The 16,830-nt window shown below is 51.3% G+C and overlaps 5 protein-coding genes across 5 annotated transcripts; 4 read left to right on the forward strand and 1 right to left on the reverse strand.

Moving 5' to 3' along the window:
- Positions 1-111: 111 nt before the first annotated feature.
- EJ05DRAFT_510980 (uncharacterized protein) lies at positions 112-1,364 on the reverse strand. Its single transcript, XM_033748215.1, has 4 exons — positions 919-1,364; positions 729-848; positions 481-675; positions 112-430 (listed from the first exon to the last, which is right to left on the reverse strand). Exons 1-4 carry the CDS (start codon positions 1,094-1,096, stop codon positions 333-335), a joined length of 591 nt encoding a protein of 196 aa, XP_033600607.1. The 5' UTR covers positions 1,097-1,364; the 3' UTR covers positions 112-332.
- On the forward strand, positions 1,335-5,669 carry EJ05DRAFT_476417 (cysteine proteinase). The gene is made up of 4 exons (XM_033744025.1): positions 1,335-1,660; positions 1,718-3,730; positions 3,783-4,398; positions 4,446-5,669. The coding sequence occupies exons 1-4, from the start codon at positions 1,645-1,647 to the stop codon at positions 5,476-5,478; spliced, it is 3,678 nt and encodes a 1,225-aa protein (XP_033600608.1). The 5' UTR covers positions 1,335-1,644; the 3' UTR covers positions 5,479-5,669.
- Positions 5,670-6,985: 1,316 nt separating this feature from the next.
- On the forward strand, positions 6,986-9,578 carry EJ05DRAFT_476419 (amino acid transporter). Its single transcript, XM_033744026.1, has 4 exons — positions 6,986-7,783; positions 7,865-8,070; positions 8,358-8,935; positions 8,992-9,578. The coding sequence occupies exons 1-4, from the start codon at positions 7,136-7,138 to the stop codon at positions 9,216-9,218; spliced, it is 1,659 nt and encodes a 552-aa protein (XP_033600609.1). The 5' UTR covers positions 6,986-7,135; the 3' UTR covers positions 9,219-9,578.
- On the forward strand, positions 9,561-11,367 carry EJ05DRAFT_465119 (Prenylcysteine oxidase; the record flags this gene model as incomplete). The annotated part of the gene is made up of 3 exons (XM_033742768.1): positions 9,561-9,772; positions 9,832-10,402; positions 10,455-11,367. Exons 1-3 carry the CDS (start codon positions 9,631-9,633, stop codon positions 11,365-11,367), a joined length of 1,626 nt encoding a protein of 541 aa, XP_033600610.1. The 5' UTR covers positions 9,561-9,630.
- Positions 11,368-15,182: 3,815 nt separating this feature from the next.
- Positions 15,183-16,103, forward strand: EJ05DRAFT_500677 (uncharacterized protein; the record flags this gene model as incomplete). Its single annotated transcript, XM_033747029.1, has 3 exons — positions 15,183-15,531; positions 15,583-16,037; positions 16,089-16,103. 3 exons carry the CDS (start codon positions 15,183-15,185, stop codon positions 16,101-16,103), a joined length of 819 nt encoding a protein of 272 aa, XP_033600611.1.
- Between the last annotated feature and the right edge of the window lie 727 nt (positions 16,104-16,830).

The following is a 16,830-nucleotide window of genomic DNA, read 5'->3' on the forward strand; positions in this document are numbered from 1 at the left end:
CGATTTTGATTGGGTTGGTTTGATAAGCTAATTAGATGATATTTTTGTGTTGCGCGGTCGGTACAAGTGAGTATTTATATTGGATATGCGTGGCTGTATGCATACTCGGATCTGGCTTCTCCTGGTGATCGAGCGAGCACATTTTATCATATATTTTGATCTTGTAAATTGCTGATCGAGTGATACGGGCGCGACACACAGAACAGGGCGTATACAGGCATGCTTACAATTCTCAGCACTGTTCTGTCTATATAATTACAGGCAGTCACTCTCTCTTGACGTGGAGGATCTGGAATTTGCTTTTGACAAAAAGAAAGTGTAGTCTTCTCTATTTACCGTGAATGGGCGGATGGCACGCCTTCCAGATCCAGCCCGTACTTCTCCTTTAGTCGTTCTCGGCGTCGTTGATCGTAGCCTTCTGGGTATATACCTGGTCTTGTTAGCGGGGCAGCAATAAGAGAATGTAGGCCGACGACGAACCTCGTCCTTCTCCAAGCTCGGCAAGGGTCTGTTCGATCGGTTTCCGTCTGGTCTTTCTCAACTCTTCCTTCCTCGACACTTCGTCCTCAGTCTCATCCTTCTTCCATCCCCGCAGGCTGCCGCCGGTGTAATCGAAGACTGCCAGGATGACTGCCAGCCCAGACCCGTATCCAAGGGTGTGTGGCAAGCTTCGGTCTTGGTGCTGTTAGCCGTCGGATCAAGTGAATGGAACACGAGGAGCTACTGACTTCTCAGCCCGAGCACTGAGCCGGCAAAGAATCCACCGACTGCTTTGCTCCAGCTGTCGTCCTTTTCTCGTAGGTTCGCGGTTGATGCATGGGTGAATGCGTAGAACGCTCCGGCAGCAGCTATCTTGAGATTAGCCTCCAACGTCCTCGATCATATGTATTGTCCCCCCTTTCCCCTGGTGTATCTTACTGAAGGTGCCAATCGTTCCGCCATATACTCTGAAAGTGCCTAACGCGCCGACGTTCTGCTTCGTGAGGGTATTCTGAGCGGCCGCAATGAAGGTACCCAATCCGCCGAACGTCAGGGCATTGTTGATCGTGGACTTGATGGTATCCTTCGGATGGTAGGAGTGGTCATCGCCGGCCATGGTGGGCAACGGTGTGGTCAGCAATTGTTACGATGGCTCACAAGTTCATTCGACCTGACGTTGGCTTGAGAGTGAGGTGCCCAGAGCTCGGCCACGGCAGCTTTTCGGGAAAACGTCAAGCATGGTTGGCGTGATGCGCTGTCATGGGTATTTCTGGGACTGCAAGCTCGTGGTCTGGCGCTTACGTCGGTCGATTCAAGGGTCTCAGGCTGTGTGTGTGAAGGTCGTCTTCATCTTCTGCGGCGTGGAAACAGCACTTCCAAGGCTGGTTGTGGACAGAGTACTCTGCGGTTTCTTCTTTTTTCATTCCTGTGCTCGTACCGCTACTACATCTATTGAACCTATTACAGCCACATAATCTTACTTACTCAGAACGTCCTGCTCTCTCTTCCACACCTTAATCGCCCCCAGTGTTGCCTAACAGCTACTACCCTGTCATCAAAGAGCTGTCTTACGACTCATACCGCCACGAGAAGTGCGTCTGCTGCTCTCAGGGACTCTGAGCTTCTCCTCTCACCGTAGAACCTTCAGACGGTTCTGCGGTGGATATGGCTTGGCGCCCAGGTACTTCTCATAGCAGCTTCATGCATTGCACTTCCTCGGGTCGTTGACATTCTACAGGGAAGACCGCTCCAAGACTTCTCGAAGACCTCCTTACCTACGATCCTCGCAACGAAGCCGTCATCGGACGCAACACCTTGACCGATGCCCCGCCAGTCTTTGACCCCGAGAAGAGCAGCTCGCATACGCGGTACAATGGATGCCGTCATGCTTTCATGGAGAAGACGGAGCAGAGCAAGCTTCCAGATGCAGGTCGTCCTCTAGAGAAGTCGGAGAAGTATAAGATCGCCACATACTGCAACCAGTGCCGTTTTCACTTCGACGTGACGGTGGACTATAGTGGACAACTGTACCACGGTTCCCCATGTCCCAATAATGAATTTCCGTTACACCATTTCACACATGTTCCCAGCAAGGAGAATGACAAGGCGGGACCATCTCTTTCTCCGCAGGACTCCACCTATCACTTCCGATGCACAGCGAAGGATTGTCCCGTGGAAGTGTACGTTCGCTCACGGCCTCCAATGTTCAAGACCTCGTGGGTGGACCTCCTCACCAATGTCGACGGCCTTCGCGCCCGTCTAGCTGCTGCCAAATCTGTCGACCCTAATAGAGCGCTGGATATAAACCTGGCATTACCATGGGACGGTATGCAATACTTGCGAAAATACATCGTTGATTCCTTGTCTCCAGAGGTCAAACACAAGATGATCCCAGCGCGGAACGTAAAGTTTATGGCTGCGTTTGGGTCTGACTGTGACCACGTGCTATTGGAACTTGGGTTCGTACGGGTGGAAGCAGAGGACAGCAATGAGCTCAAGTGGCGGCTTCCGCAATGCGAAAGCTCAATTGGCCCATTCCAGGCAGATTCACACCGCTCAAAACTGCTCGATATACTTGCGGAGCTGGATTCACTATTACTCAAGCGTGCAAGCTCGGAGATCAAGCAGATGAAATTTGCTCCACCAGAGCCTAGGCCATGCTTGAAAGACCTCGAACGAGCACTTGGATGTCTCGACTATCCCAAAGATCCGGCCTCAAGGCATATTGCGAACAAAGACATTCCAGAGCACCCGTTCTATGGAAGCTTGGGTGTCTTGAGCGACTTCTCAGATCAGTTGGTGATATTCGCGTACAAAAGGCAAATCGAGAGCGATCCTTCAAACACCGCTTACTATTTCGAATGTATTGAGGATCTCGCCAAGGGTAGGAATAGCGAAACGCTTGCGACCGAAGTGCAAATATTAGCCTCTCAAGGTCAGGTCAATCGTAAACAGGTCCGTCAGGCATACAAGTACTTCAATATCGATCCGGACATGTCACAAACATCCGACACTTTTATCATCAACCAGTACAGAGCTCGACTTGCAGACGTGTCGAGCAATCAAGAGCGAGACATGAGGGAGATGCTCCGCATCTTGGGTAGCGCTCGACAAAGCAACGAGATATTACACGAGGCGTCGAACTCGCTGGAGACGTATGCACAAGCTTTGAGCTGGCTAGATGTTCAAGACAACATAGCCGACGAGTTCATCGTCACCATGGCTACCATCAAATTAGAAGATTCTGGGTCACAAGAGAACGCGCGCAAGGCCGTGCGAATAATCGCAGAACACCGCAACAGCGACGCGCTGAGGATCTGGCTGGAGACAGGTCAACTGGGTCACACGGAGATGGATCTTGCGGAAGCATATCGCATTCTTGATATATCGGATCGGACACAAGAGATTGATCAGGGCAGTCTCTCGGTGCTCTTCGAAGTGCGAATGACCGACTCATCACACCCGCCAGCAAAGTTGCAAGAGGCGTATGCACTGATTAGCAAAAGCAAATTCGGGATGAACGAAGAAACAAGTCAGCATCCTCCGGGGAATTGGCCCGTCGGGTTTCAGAACATTGGAAATACCTGCTACTTGAACAGTCTCCTCCAATACTTCTTCACGATCCGGCCTTTGAGAGAGCTTGTCTTGAATTTTGACAAGTATAAGCTCGAGCTCACTGCTGAAAATATCACCAAGAAGCGCGTAGGCGGGCGTGAGGTTTCAGTCGTCGAGCTCGAGAAGGCTCAAGAGTGTAGGTAGACGGTGCTTGGCATATCGCAAACCGTTGCTAATCCGGGCTACAGTCGTTCAGGAATTGAAGAAACTGTTCACAGGCATGATCACCTCCACGGAGTCGAGTGTGCGTCCCGAGGTACGACTTGCTTGTCTTGCACTACTATCCACGGGAGACGAAGCTTTGCAACGTAGACATTCCATCAACAATCGAGGTGCAGGCCTGGGTGAGACAAATGGAACACCATTCATTGGACCCATGCCCATGCCGACGACCAATGGTGCCTCTTCACCTCCCCAGACGGAGACGGGAGATAATAAAAGTGACAGCACACTAGTCGGAGACGGTTCAACCCCAGCATCTAGTACCGAGGAGACTGATGACGCCTTGAAAGCCAAAGACATTCAATCGACCGATTTAGATGCCGGAGTTACTGAAATGGATGTATCTGACGCTGATAAACCTGTGACCAACGGGGCCATGCCCGCTGAACCGAATCGTCCTCCTCCCGTTCCTCCAAGGCCAAAGGCAGCAGATACTGCGAGCACTAATGTACCGGCTGATGTAGAGTGGGCTGCCAGACAACAGGATGTGGCTGAAGTGATGAACAAAGTTCTGTTCCAGCTTCAGTGCGCCATCAGGCCGGAGGTTATGTCTGACGGTCAAGTGAGTGACCTCACAAGGCGGTATGTAGGCGAATGTAATGCTTGAGATGTTATACTGATGAGAGCAGGCTCTTCTTTGGGGAAACCACGACAACGCGCACACGCAACAACAAGATTGAGCGTAAAAAGGAGACGTGGGACACGCTGTTTGTTAATGTCAATGAAGGACCTCGCGATATCTACAAGGCGTTGGACGAAGAGTTCGATAAGGGAGATATTGAGGAGATTAAGCAGGATGCTGACCATGGTATATTGTCAAAATATGAGAACATTAGCGTTCTGCCACCCGTGGTGCAAGTCAACGTCAAACGTGTCAACTACGACACGAAGAAGCGCGAAACTTTCAAGAGCCACAACCATCTCCACCTTGAGGATACACTGTTCTTGGATCGCTATCTCGAGCAAACAGCGTCAGTATCAGCCGAGGAGCTTTACAGTCGTAGAGTGAAGAGTTGGGAGTGGAAGAAGCGGCTAAGAGTGCTGCAGAGCAGACTGCAGGAGCTGAAGGGCGATGCAGACTCTGGTGAACTTGCGGATACGATCGAGGTAACGGCGGAGTATTTATCCGGGCAAGAAGAGGAAGATGAAGAGGAGAGCTCGCAAATGGCAGTGGACGGCGAGAGTGAACGCGCCAAGCTTGTAGCGGCGCTACGAAAGCGGGCGACTGAGCTAAGACATGAGCGGGATGCTATTGGGGATGAGATAGTGGAGTTGCAGGACAAGATCGAGGGGCTGTTCTCAGACCTTCAGGACCATCCTTATAAACTGCATGCAATCTTTATGCATCGGGGCTCGGCGGGCGGGGGCCACTACTGGGTCTACATCCGGGACTTCCAAAACAACATGTGGCGCAAGTACAACGACACCAAGGTCGACGAAGTGACGAACCTACAGGAGATATTCGGCGAAGACAAGACGAAGCCGCCGGCGACGTCTACGGGCGTGGTATATGTGCAAGAGGGGTTGAGCGGGAAGCTGACGGAGGCAGTGTGTCGACAGATGGCCGGGGAGCAGGAAGACGTGGAGATGGTGGATGTGATTGCGGGCGCAGGTGCAGATACGGATGCCGATGCGGAGGTGATTGAAGGCGTGGAGCCATGATAGTCGAGGTTCTCGGCATTACATACATCATATATACACTTGGAAGACTTTATGCATAGCGCTGGGCAGTGTTGGTTGGGCATTAGCGAAGAGATGGGCTTTGTAGGGTTGTTGGGCGATTGAGATGTGGTGGTTAGTGTAGTAGTTAGTATAGAGATACCCCAAGGGCAGGCATGAAGAAGATGACTATCAATGTTGTAAAAAATATCGACTTTGCCTCGACTAAATGCTGTAGTGAAGAGTTGTTGTATACATACGTTCCGAGCTATAGACTCTTTGAGCCTAGACCCGCACTCAAATGCGCTAAGCTTCTTCGAGTCCACCTATGGCTTTGGTACCAGCTAGTCCCAATTAGGATTAGAGCAGCACGAGCCAGCTACTGTATTTAGTCTTAGTCTGGCTAGATAATTAGTCGGCAATACCTCGGTACGAGATCAGAATGTCCTCCATCCATCGAGTCGGCCGAGCTGTCTCTCTCTCCCTAATATCTATCTTCTGATTATCACACAGATAGGTGTGCAGACATGTGCAATAGATGTGGCAAGTGCGCAGGCAGATATGTATATATATAGATATATATATATTTACATGAGAAGAGATGTAAGATTCACATCTTGGGTGTGCGTGTATTTCAAGCACGGCGGTGGCGGCGTTGTGGCCCTTGGGAATGGGGCTTGGACGAGATATGGGCGGGCGAATGGGCGAGTGGGCGAGTGGGCGAGTACTACCAGTACCACCCTCCTCCTAGGCAGCCAGTAGTAATCTTGATTGGCCAGACAAACGCCAGTCAGTCAGTCAGCTAGCTAGTCAGCCAGCTATATAGTTGAGTTTTGCAAACGACAGGTGTTCTTCCGCCTTGGCGAGATGGCTATACTGCTGTTGATCAGTGGTTGTAGGTAGGTATGTGTGTATAATTACAGTATGTGCTATAATGTACAAGAAAGAGCGCAACCTGGCTACAAGCGACCCGCTGTGTTGAATATCATGGGAAGGGGAAGGGGAAGGGGGGCGCGGTGTAATCTCCGCGTTAGGCGATATATGTAAGGGGTTAAGGTAGACAGTGACCATTAGGTGTATTCTCCGAGAGAGAGAGAGAGAGAGAGATTGGAATTTGGAAAAGACGACGATGTTTGGTGTTGTACCCTTGGTAGGGCTGAATTAAAATTTTCTGATTGGACGTGTTGATGTACAGATAGAAGGTCACTGCGTGGGGATGGGATCTAGGCCATGTAATTATGCCATGTAACTGTATGGGATGTCGCTTATCGTGCGTGTCGGTCGTGTGTACAGTATTACTAGGTGTTTGGTGTAATTATTATAAGACGACTAATTAGTTTGTCGAAGAGAATGCTTCAACTCGTCTGCTGCAGCGGCCGCTAGAACAGTTGAAGAAGCTGATCCGAGGCCTGGACGTTCTGCCGACATGCATTTGTCCCATAATAACAGTTCCACAAATCCTCCCACTGATCCATATCTCGTCCAGTAATCTATTTGACGTTTTTAGTCCAAAAGTCCAGAACTCCATACGCGCGTGACGGGCGTCAGCCATTCTCTACTTCTTAAGACTCTTCCTCTCTTGCGCGCCCTCTCTCTCTCTCTCGTTCCATGCCGTCGCCACTGTCCTCTCTTCGTCCCGTCTCTTCGTTGCGCCCTCGCCATGGCTTCTAACCTCGCTCACGACCAGCACAGTGCCGTCTTCGACGACAAGGCCTACCGCAGACCCTCCAAGCAGCCAAGCATAGCGAACCGCGACCATGTCGACTCCGACGTCAACTCGGCCGACGACGTGCTCGAGGCCATGGGCTATACCTCTGAGCTGAAGCGCACGCGCTCGACCTTTCACGTCATCTTCATGTCCTTCGTGCTCGCCTCCATCCCATACGGTCTGGCAACGACCTTCTTCTACCCGTTGATCGCCGGCGGTCCCGCCAACATCATCTGGGGCTGGGTCACGGTATCGTGCATCATCCTCTGCGTGGCCGCGTCGCTGGGCGAGATTACGTCCGTGTATCCTTGCGCCGGCGGGGTCTACTACCAGACCTTCATGATCGCCCCGCCGAGCATGAAGAGGATTGCGTCGTGGATCTGCGGCTGGGCCTTTGTCGTGGGAAACATTACCATTACGCTTGCTGTCAACTTTGGAACCTCGCTCTTCCTGATTGCCTGCATCAACGTGTTTGAGAGTGAGCCCGGCGTGGGCATCCTTGCCGGTGAGCCCTATCAGGTCTATCTCATCTTCCTGGGCATCACCCTGCTGTGCAATGCCGTGTCCGCGCTGGGAAACCGGTATCTGCACTGGCTTGATGTACGTCCCTCCTCCTCCCCCGTCCCTCTAACCCTTTTTTTTTCCGTAGCTCCTCTTATTAAAACTTTGAAATTATTTCAGACTTTTGCCATCTTTTGGACACTCGCTGGGTTGATCGCCATTGTTGTGACCGTGCTCGCCATCGCCAAGAACGGTAGACATTCCGCCAGTTATGTGTTTGGGGAGTTTGACCCGTCCAATTCTGGATGGGGCAGTGCTGGTTGGTCGTTCTGTGTGGGCCTCTTGCAGGCTGCGTATGCGACTTCGTCGACTGGAATGATTGTCTCGTGAGCCTCTCTCTCCCTACGCGCCTTTTGCCAGACGCAGCCTTTTTTTTCCTCCTGATGCACCGTCAACACCACTCCGACTACGAGTCCAGAAAGCAACTGGGGGGTTTTTATTTTCCCAATGCGCCGAATCCGATTGCGACCACCCCCTTTTCTTTCTGTCCCAACGCGCCACTGCTTGTCGCTTGTTGTCCATATGCGCCATTTTTCTGCTTTCTCAAGCTCTGGTCTTACAATAGACGGCTTGGCCCCTTACTTTGATAAACGGTGGCTGACATCTGTCTTAGTATGTGCGAAGAAGTCAAGTACCCAGCAACCCAAGTCCCGAAAGCCATGGTCGCCACCATCGTCATCAACACCTTTGCCGGTCTCCTCTTCCTCATCCCGCTCACCTTTGTCCTTCCTGACATCCCTGAGCTGGTTGCCCTCCAATCCGGCCAGCCCGTGCCATCCATCATCAAGTCCGCAATCGGCTCTTCTGGCGGCGCCATCGGTGTACTCACACCACTCCTCGTTCTCGGTCTGTTCTGTGGTGTCGGATGCACGACCGCCGCATCACGCTCAGTCTGGGGCTTCAGCCGTGACGGTGCCATCCCCGGCTCGAGGCTGTGGCGCTCTGTAAACCACAAGCTCGACGTCCCGCTCAACGCCATGATGCTCAGCATGGCAGTGCAGTTGATCCTGGGCCTGATCTACTTTGGCTCTGCGGCCGCATACAATGCCTTCTCGGGCGTTGGTGTCATTTGCTTGACGACCTCGTACATGGTGCCCATTGCCGTCAGCTTGCTCGGCAGGCGTGCGCACCTCAAGGATGCAAAGTTCAAGCTTGGCCCCCTGGGCATTTTCTGCAATATCGTTGCCATCGGTATGTACTCTGCACTTGCACGAGACTGTGAATGAATCGACTGACACCTGGAACAGCCTGGTCCCTTCTTGCCATCCCCCTCTTCTGCATGCCTTCGTACCTGCCCGTCTCCGCACAAACCATGAACTACGCCTCCGTCGTCTTTGTCGCTTTCCTCCTCATCTCCGCGCTGTGGTATGTCGTCTGGGGCAAGCGGAACTACCAGGGCCCACCGATCCAGGATGAAGACCAAGTCACGCAGAGGAAGGCAAGCATCAGCGCCGGCGGTCCGGTCGAACTATAGAGACACAGCTCCGTCATACCGTTGACCTGCCCGTCCGTGTACATGTACATATATATAGTGGTGGATTAATCGGGATAAGTAGCTTTGTGCAATGAGATACCCCAGTCGTCAGTCTATGTTGGAGCATGTCGCGCGTGTGTGTGTGACTGCGTGTGGAATGAGTTGTGAATAGTGCTACTGTGCCGCAACTCGCAGACACCACACACAGTGTAGTGAATGAATCAAGCTGTGATGGCAAGTTTGTGGGCGGTATCAGATATACGTGACTGGGGACGTGCTGGCGGATCTGACATCGCATGTGTGCAGACGGGCCGACCCATCTCCAACTTAATTACTCGGATCGTCATCTCGATCGTGATCTCACTTCAGCTAGCATCCACTTCCTCAGATCTGGAAAATAGAGTAGCTTGTCATGCTGTTATATCCATGGTCTTGTGCGGTCCTTGCACTGCTCCTCGCAGACAATGTCTCGTCCGAGAACGCTCACGCCAAGCTCCACCAACATGCTCAGCAGCCCATGATAAAGTCGACTCCGAAGAGGGTGGCCATCATAGGTATCTAATCCCCAGAGCCTGTCATCTACCGAGCTTCTGCACAGACTAACAGATACCAGGTGCGGGCGCAGGAGGCTCGTCGACTGCATATCACCTCCACCAATTCGCCGCCGCAGCAGGGATCCCCATCGACATCACCATCTTCGAGAAGAATCCCTACATAGGCGGCCGCACCACCACCGTCAACGCATGGGACACGCCCGGCGAGCCCATCGAGCTCGGCGGCGCCATCTTCGTCAAAGCAAACAAGATCATGGTCGAAGCTGCCCAGGCCTTCAACCTCACCGCCACCAAGCTGTCGTCCGTCAAGCCCCCGTCCGGCACCTCGAACGCCCCGGAACTCGGCGTCTGGAACGGAGAGGAGTTTGTCTTTGAGCAGACCGGGAGCTGGTGGGATGTGCCCAAACTGCTGTGGCGGTACGGGTACGCGCCCGTTCGCACGAACAACCTGGTCAAGGACGTCATGGCCAGGTTCTTGAGGATGTACGAGGCGCCCGTGTTTCCGTGGACGAGTCTGTCGGATGTGGCGTATGAGCTCGGACTTACGGAGGCCACGGCCGTGACTGGGGAGCAGTATCTGCAGGCGAATGGCGTGGGGAAGTTGTTTGCAGATGAGATCGTGCAGGCGAGGTAAGATGTCGATACAGTTGAATGTCCTAGCAGAGCTGACGACGATGAGCAGCACGCGCGTGAATTACGCCCAGAACCTGCCTGTCATTCACGGTCTCGACACCATGGTCAGCATGGCAGCTCAGGGCGCCATGTCCATCGACGGCGGCAACTGGCAGATCTTCGCGAACATGGTCCAGACAGCCGCCGCACACATCCATCTCAACACCACCGTCTCCGCCGTCCATCGCGCTGCAAACGGCTCCTTTTCCCTCACCACCACCACCACCTCCTCCTCCACCTCCCTCACCACTCCCCCCTTCGACACCATCGTCCTCGCCGCCCCCTTCCACTCCTCCTCCATCACATTCTCCCCCAGACTCACACGTCCCCCCGACGCAGTCCCTTACGTCCACCTCCACGTCACCCTCTTCGCCTCTCCGCACTCCCTCTCCCCATCCGCATTCAACCTCCCCGCAAACACACCCGTCCCCAAAACCATCCTCACCACCCTCCGCCACACGGCCGACACCAACTCCACCACCACACCCCCCTTCTACAGCATAAGCACCCTCCGCCACGCCCCAAACCCCCAATCCCACACCCGCGAAGCCCTCTACAAAATCTTCTCCCCTGCCCCCATCTCAGACGCTTACATTGCACACCTCCTCGGTCTCGGCCCATCTCCTCCGTCCTCATCGCCACAGTCCCAATCAGACTACAACCTCGCACCCCGGGACGTATCCTGGCTGAAGCGGCACGAATGGGACAGCTACCCGATCGCGTTTCCGCGCGTGTCGTTTGAGGAGTTGTGGTTGGGTATGGATGTGGATGTGGATGTGGATGTGGATGTGGATGGGCATGCGGGCGGGGTGTGGTATACGAGTGGGATGGAGGGGTTTATTTCGACGATGGAGACGAGTGCGTTGGTGGGGATGGATGTGGCGAGGTTGGTTGTTGATGGGTGGGGGGGTGAGAGGGGGTGAGGGGTGAGGAGTGAGGAGTGAGGATGGGAGGGTTTGTGAGGTGTGGTGGTTGGGTTGAGTGGGGCTGTGTATGTGTGTGTATGTGTGTATGTATGGATGGATCGCGATGGATGTTCGTTGTAGCAGGTCAATCGCATAATATTTTACATATCGTCTGCTCGCTACTCAAAACGACGGAAACACGACATCCAAATCCCAAGCCCAAATCCCAAGCCCAAGCCCAAACGTGTAGCATCCAAACGTTCACAAACCCACCACACAGTCAAGGCCTTGAGTTCTCTCACTCTCTCTTACTATGAACATGCTGGGCTGGCTGGCTGGCTGGGGAATTAACTTGGCGGGAGGTGTTTTGATGCGGATATGTAGGTCTGTATATGCGTATAGATATATATATATGCGTATGGGTGTGTAGGTTAGTAAGTAAGATATAGTTACTATATAGTATATATAAGAAATTACTACTACTACTACTACTACTACTACTACTACTACTACTACTACTACTACTACTACTACTACTACTACTACTACTACTACTACTACTACTTCTACTACTACTTCTACTACTAGAAGGAAGAAGAAGACGAAGAAGAAGAGAAAGAGGAGGGGAAAGACACTACTACTATAGCTATTACAAGATAGAAGATGTAATATTTATCTTTCGTATATACCGTGTCATTAGACGGCACGTGGAGTAGTCCGCTATATATATATATGTGTTTGTTTGTGTGTTCGAAAATTATGTTAATATTAGGGAAGAGATCGAGGTAATAATATATCAAACTATATTCTCTCTCTCTCCCTTATATATATACTTAATTCTAGTCCAAAGTACTATATCTATCGTAAAATCCCGTTACAATAATACGAATACAGCCACGCCAAACGCATCGTTGCAACGAGAATATCATAAGAACGGATTAGCTTTCTAGTGAAACCTCGATTTCGTTATCGAGAATTATATTATCGTACTAAGAATATTACTATAAACGGGTATAGTAAAAACGAGGTTTATATATATGAGAACAACGGTATAACGTAAAAATAGAATTTAACTATATGTCTATGTCTAAAGGCTAGACTTTAGATAGCTTACTTACTTACTTAGATATATATAGACTCTATATACTCTTTCGTATCAATTCTACTAGCTCTTACGAGATGTTAAGATGGACCTATATAAACATCGATGTTAAGATAGATAAGTAGAATATACTTATGCTATTGTTTAAATAACTATAGTCATAGAGCGAGAGATTCGAATAGCCGTATTCTTTCTTCTAAGCATTCGTAATAATCCTCGACCGGTATAGAAAGACTTGACGCTTGAGGCATGTCTCAACTGCGTCAGTTGGCCTGAAGATTAACGCGATGACTAGTTGTAGTGAGGAGCCGTGCGTCAGTCAACGGTGCCACGGTGGGTGACAGCTCAGCGACACAACGGCGCGATCCTTCGAAGCCATTGAGAGCCGAGATACTGCTCCCGTCCTAGCATGCTCCACATTCCTTCGCCGGGCAAGAGCGCTCGGCATTCGGTACATGCGATATGTATGGCATTGTCGTCGATGGATGAGCGCGTCCAGCTTACATGTATGTATTACGCGCATCCTACAGGTAGCTGCTGGTTATGCCTGCAAGCCGGATAAACCACACGCTCACTTAGCCAGCGGTTCATTGACCAGACGGAAAGCAATCCTCAATTACTCATCCTAACCTGTTCAGGCTTGGGTGAGAGACCTGAACACCCAGCACAGAAATTTGGCTCTCATGATGTAGGTGGACAGGAGTTTTGAAATGTCGGACAAAGCCACCCATGAAACTCGCGCTTCCAAAGGTTAGATTCCAAAGATTCCAAAGCCAATCTATTTCCCGGGCCACCAGTACCAGTACCAGTGCCAGCATGCTGCGCTACAACTTTGGTCGAGTCGTCCGTGCTTCATGGATATGGCTGCATGTATTATCGATAAGGAACGATATTATCGAAAGGGGAGCTTGGTGACATGGGGAGATGTGTGGGTCATTATGTCAGACTCTGTTATATCATATCTGTTGCTGAGGCGGCGGATGGGCCGGAAGATGTGACGACCTGGACTTCAATATTTTCGATGACCAGAAAGAGAACAAGGCCAGGGCAGGTGTCGATGCGAGGTTGGCTGGGAATGTTAACGCCAAGCGGGAAGAAGCACATCACGATCACGTGCAGAGCCGGTAGCGGACTAGCGTGACGCGTGTCAACGATTGTTTTGTGCATGGTAGAATGGCTAAGTGGTAACGTTGTATAGATAACGGGTTATGTCAGGGCTTGGCAAAAGGTCATTCGACGCGTTTTCCACATAACAGGCACAGCTGTATGGGGCATCTTTAAGCTGTACGACGATTACGATAGGGTCATAGAGCTTCTAACTAAGCAGAGGGACGAGCCTTGTGTCAATGTCGATACGTCTTATTATTGACTATAATAAGGACATGCACAGGGTTATCAGCGTCGGCAGAGTGAGACACAAGAACAAGGAAGCGAAAGAGTGCGAGGGGAGGTCTGTATTCGATACGGTAGTCACTAATATTACGGTAATTTATGCAGGATCCGGGCGGATTCATGTATCGGGCCGTTGCTGGAGCGCAAATCTTCATTTCAGACTTTTTAACACTGAAAGTGAAACGCCCAAGGCCGGAGTACGACGACAACACGCCCTGTGCTGGGCTGCTGGTGTCGCAAAGAAAGGTCAGGTGCAGCAATTTAGTCATGAAAGAACAGCAGCGCTGTCTGCAAACGAACGAACAAAGTGCTCACTCTTAACAATGGCCCCCAAACACAAGACAATGCGAACAGAACAGAACAGAGAGCGGGATAATTGGTAACAAAGTGGGAGCGGGAGTCTGGAGAGTGAAAAGGCCGCGGCTCTCTTGTTGTGTGTGGATTGTGCAGGCGGACAGAAGACAGCTGATTGGCTCGATGGCCGGTTCCTGACAAGGGGTTGGCTGCATTCGGTTCCTGACTAGAGCGAAGGCGGAGTTGTGCGAGTTGTGCGAATTGTGCGTGTTATGCGAGTTGTGCGAGTTGTGCGTGCAGTGCTGAGCCACCGGTGCTTTCATTTCCTCTCCTGACCCTCTCCCCAAACTCCCAAACTCCCCCAATCCTGCTCCCCAAAGCCTCGCATTGCCCCCCAAAGCCCCCAATTCCTCTCCTCCAGACTTGCACCCACTCACGCTTGCTCCACCCGCACTCATTCTCTCTCCCTTCCACTCATCACACATACACACCACTCTCTCACATACACTCACGCTCATTCATCTTCTTCATCCCTTCACTCACTCACACTGCTTTGTCTTCGTCGTGCTCGCTTTTTGATGCCGACGACCCACGCTCGCTGTCCCCCTTGACAACCGTTCTTTCGCCTGCTGCTCTTTTGCTCAGACACCCTGAAATCTCGGTCCTCCACACGGCTCGAAGGGGCTTACACCTGACGCGAAACACTGCAGACCCGATCAAGGCCTCCTTCACTCAACCTCCATCGTTTCAGACCTCTCACTTCGGCCTCGTTGATCGAGCAACTACCTCTTGACAACACCCTTTCTCCATCATCGTCAATACCGACAACGTCTCGTGGCATCTAGAAGCGCGTGATCGAAAAGAACGAGGAGGGAGATTTGATTTGGACCTTTGCTCGATAATACTACTATCGACTGGTTCGATTTAATACAGGTGTGCCTCGACGCTCCGCTCAAACGTCATCGAGATCATCTCACTGATCATCCAACGCAAGATTGCTGGTGTCACGACTTGGCCAACACTGCTATCCACATACCGCTTCAATATGGTGTCGTTCATACTCAAGACTGCCTTTCTGGCAGCATCTTTAATACAACAGGCTGTATCTCAGTCAACTGCTCCGACTCCCATTGCCACACCGACCTCCCATCCTCAACTGATAGCACCCAAGTACAGAGGATGTTTCGACAACCCAGGGCCCCTGGTGGATTATGGCCCAGCAATATACCAATCAACAGGCAATTGTGCCCCAATCTGTGCTGGATTAAAGAAGCCGATCATGGCCTTGGTCGACGGATCGAATTGCTGGTGTGGTGATTTTCTACCTCCAAAGAGCTCGCAGACTTCCGACGATGAGTGTCGTACACCATGCCAGGGATATGACGTAGAGACATGTATGTGGATTGGATTGAGAAATGCTTAATCATGATGTTAACACAATCTAGGTGGTGGTAATGCGCACTGGGCTGTCTTTCAGGATGGCTTGAACGGTAACACCATAGACTACTATGAGCCATCGACCTCAAGCTCTGCTCCGCCCACAGGAGCGACTGGCGGCACCACTGTCGTCCAGACTGTACCAGGAAGTGTTCAGACGGAAACATCAGCCCCAACAAAAAGTCCAGAGAATGGATCCAACACTGCTGCTATTGCTGCTGGCGTAGTTGTGGCTGTTCTTGCCGTCGCGGCTATTATCGGAGGAGTTTTCTTCTTCTTGAGGAGGAGAAGGTCGCAACATGAAGCAGAGGCGTACCGACGGCACCAGTCCATGCAGAGCTTTACACAGAAGCCCCCTCAAACAGCCTCCTCCGATACTCGTCTCGATCCCGAGATCATGATGCGAAGGCAGAGCGATGGCAGTATTGCAGATAACCAGGACTACTCCCGACGAATTCTCCAGGTAAATTACGACTATCCGTTTGTTCCTTTTGACCGTGACTGACTTGTCCAGGTTCGCAACTTCTAAGGGACATTCCAAACGCTCATGACCACGATTATACATTTATTCCCTCGCTGCACCACACGGCGACGGATCGACGACTTGTGGCACTATGACGGAATCATCTGGCGGTCCGTGTATTCATCGACGTAACCACCCTAGAAAACAATCTACATCCTCGCTTGTATCATGTCCACGACCTTCTCCACAATCCTTTAGCGACGTCATCTTCGCACCTCCACAGCCTTACGACGCATCTATGCGCCTTACTTTTCTCTCTATGGTAGATTTCTTGAACTCAATGTACCGGAAGCATGATGCTTTGATGGTCACCCGGCGAAGCGGTGTTGGCATGTGGCATGACTCTCGATGAGGGAGCACGCCTGGTATCTTTTCCTTTATGTAGTGGTTTGAAACATGGGAAATGGAAATTACTTATGGTGGCTCTATGGATCGGTAGATACTACCAGTGCGAACAATATACTTCATCATTGACGTGCTTGTGCTGTGTCTCGTGACTGGAACTTTTGCGACATTTTTTTGGTACTTCCATAGGCCAATGAGTCTTGGCCGCTCCTGTTTGACCGGGTACCTGGCTATTAGATGGCGTCCGCATTTTCTACTTGCCCCTTGTACACCCTTTCTCCGTAAAAACATGCGTAAAACTATTTCTGGACTTTTCTCAAATGTACTGTATATGATGTATCATACATGTATGTATGGAAGGGCACGAGTTTTTTTTTTATATTTCTTT

The sequence above is a fragment of the Pseudovirgaria hyperparasitica genome, assembly GCF_010093815.1.
Source record: "Pseudovirgaria hyperparasitica strain CBS 121739 unplaced genomic scaffold EJ05scaffold_8, whole genome shotgun sequence".
Classification (NCBI taxonomy): Eukaryota; Fungi; Ascomycota; class Dothideomycetes; order Acrospermales; family Acrospermaceae; genus Pseudovirgaria; species Pseudovirgaria hyperparasitica.